Source organism: Populus nigra, chromosome 3 (assembly GCF_951802175.1).
Source record: "Populus nigra chromosome 3, ddPopNigr1.1, whole genome shotgun sequence".
NCBI lineage: Eukaryota > Viridiplantae > Streptophyta > Magnoliopsida > Malpighiales > Salicaceae > Populus > Populus nigra.
Genome location: NC_084854.1, coordinates 18,981,187 through 18,983,067, shown reverse-complemented (window position 1 = coordinate 18,983,067; position 1,881 = coordinate 18,981,187). Strand labels below are relative to the sequence as shown.

The 1,881-nt window shown below is 38.2% G+C and overlaps 1 protein-coding gene across 1 annotated transcript; it reads left to right on the top strand.

Moving 5' to 3' along the window:
* The first annotated feature begins 249 nt into the window (after positions 1-249).
* LOC133688744 (abscisic acid receptor PYL4-like) lies at positions 250-1,395 on the top strand. The gene has a single exon (XM_062108344.1). It carries the CDS (start codon positions 531-533, stop codon positions 1,194-1,196), a length of 666 nt encoding a protein of 221 aa, XP_061964328.1. The 5' UTR covers positions 250-530; the 3' UTR covers positions 1,197-1,395.
* Positions 1,396-1,881: the final 486 nt, after the last annotated feature.

Genomic DNA, 1,881 nt, shown 5'->3' with positions numbered 1-1,881 from the left:
CTAATTAAAATTCACGGCCAACACATATCCCATATTTTCATCATACTCATGTGCCATCAAGCAATTATTGTTAAAAAAGAAAAAAAACATACATGTATTAATTTGGATTTTCTGGAAATTCTTCATAAAATGTTTTATCGTAATTTTAGGACATGCTAGTGATTCGATTCAATTCAATTCAAAATTATGGTTACTTTAGTAATTTAAACACACCAAGTAGGCACTGTTTTATTTCTCACAACATGACATTTTTTATTAAACTACCTTCTCCATAAGAAAATCCAACGCAATCAGCCCTTCAACTCTCCCGAACCATTTGCATAACATCACCAGTACCCTCCCGCCTCTCTCAGAGTTGGAAAAGTGATCGATAACTTCTCCTTCTCCATCTCCTCTCTCCCTCCCTCTCTCAATATATACACACACAAACCCTCCAAAAGTCATTAAACCCTCCAAGAAACCAAAAACCTAAAAACCACTGTACCTCTCACAAATCATCACTACAAAAACTTCAAACAAGAAATCAAAAAATGCCCGCTAATCCTCCAAAATCATCTCTTTTAATCCACAGAATCAACAACACCACCATAACTAACACAACCCTAAACACAACGAATACAACCACCTCAACTTCATGCCAAAAACGGTGGTCCCCTCTAACATGCGCCACCACCCCGGTTCCAGAAACCGTTTCACGCTACCACGCCCACGCTGTAGGCCCCAACCAGTGCTGCTCTGCCGTGGTACAACAAATCGCTGCCCCGGTCTCCACTGTATGGTCTGTCGTTCGCCACTTCGACAACCCACAAGCTTATAAACATTTCGTCAAGAGCTGCCACGTCATCCTCGGAGACGGTGACGTGGGTACTCTCCGTGAGGTCCACGTCATCTCGGGTCTCCCAGCTGCTAAAAGCACCGAACGCCTCGAGATCCTTGACCATGAACGACATGTCATTAGTTTTAGTGTTGTGGGTGGGGACCATAGACTTGCGAACTACAGGTCGGTTACAACTCTCCATGCGTCACCCACAGGTAACGGCACCGTCGTCGTGGAGTCTTACGTGGTAGATATTCCGCCGGGAAATACTAAAGAGGACACGTGTGTGTTTATAGATACCATAGTTCGGTGCAACCTCCAGTCACTGGCACAGATCGCGGAGAGCAAGAATAGACGCAATAATAAATCATCATCGTGAGTGATGATAAAATATTTACTGTTACTCTTGTTGCTATAAATACATTTAGGGGTTTTTTTTTTCACAAATGGAAATGTATGATATGGTGAAAACACCTTTTTTTTGTGAGAATCCGATGTGGGCTTGCCAATGATAATTTCGACGCCCCCAGTATGTTGATTATTATTATTATTATTATTATTGCTGTTGTTATTGTTAATCATAGATTTAATTTTTGTTTTGCCCTGAAATAATATTTTTTTTAATAATGCATTTCATGAAATATTCTTACAATGTTGACATAATCACCAATATTAGCTCCGTCATCAATATCGGTGCTTGTGTTAAGTCTCATTATAAAAATAAAATAAAACAAATAATAAATAAAATTTGCTTTCATTGGTTGTGTTTTTTTGGCTGCCATTAACGCCGATGATAGTTGTGTGATAATTAAATATCGTTGTTGTTTTTGGTGGGATTAATATAATAGTGAAAATGGCTTTGGTGCGTGTAGAGATAATTTTTCTTCAATCCTGATCAGGTGGATCGTGATTGTGATGTGCAAAATCCGATAAAAATATATATATATATATATATATATATATATATATATATATATCACTTGTAAAAGATAATGTAGAGAGATGACAATAGTGCTGGACAATTTTATTCGGGTATGGATTACGACCCGAAGACTGTAAAATCT

What these genes read in the sequence shown, in the direction of transcription:
- LOC133688744 (XM_062108344.1), top strand. Translation starts at nt 531, where the DNA reads ATGCCCGCTAATCCTCCAAAATCATCTCTTTTAATCCACAGAATCAAC.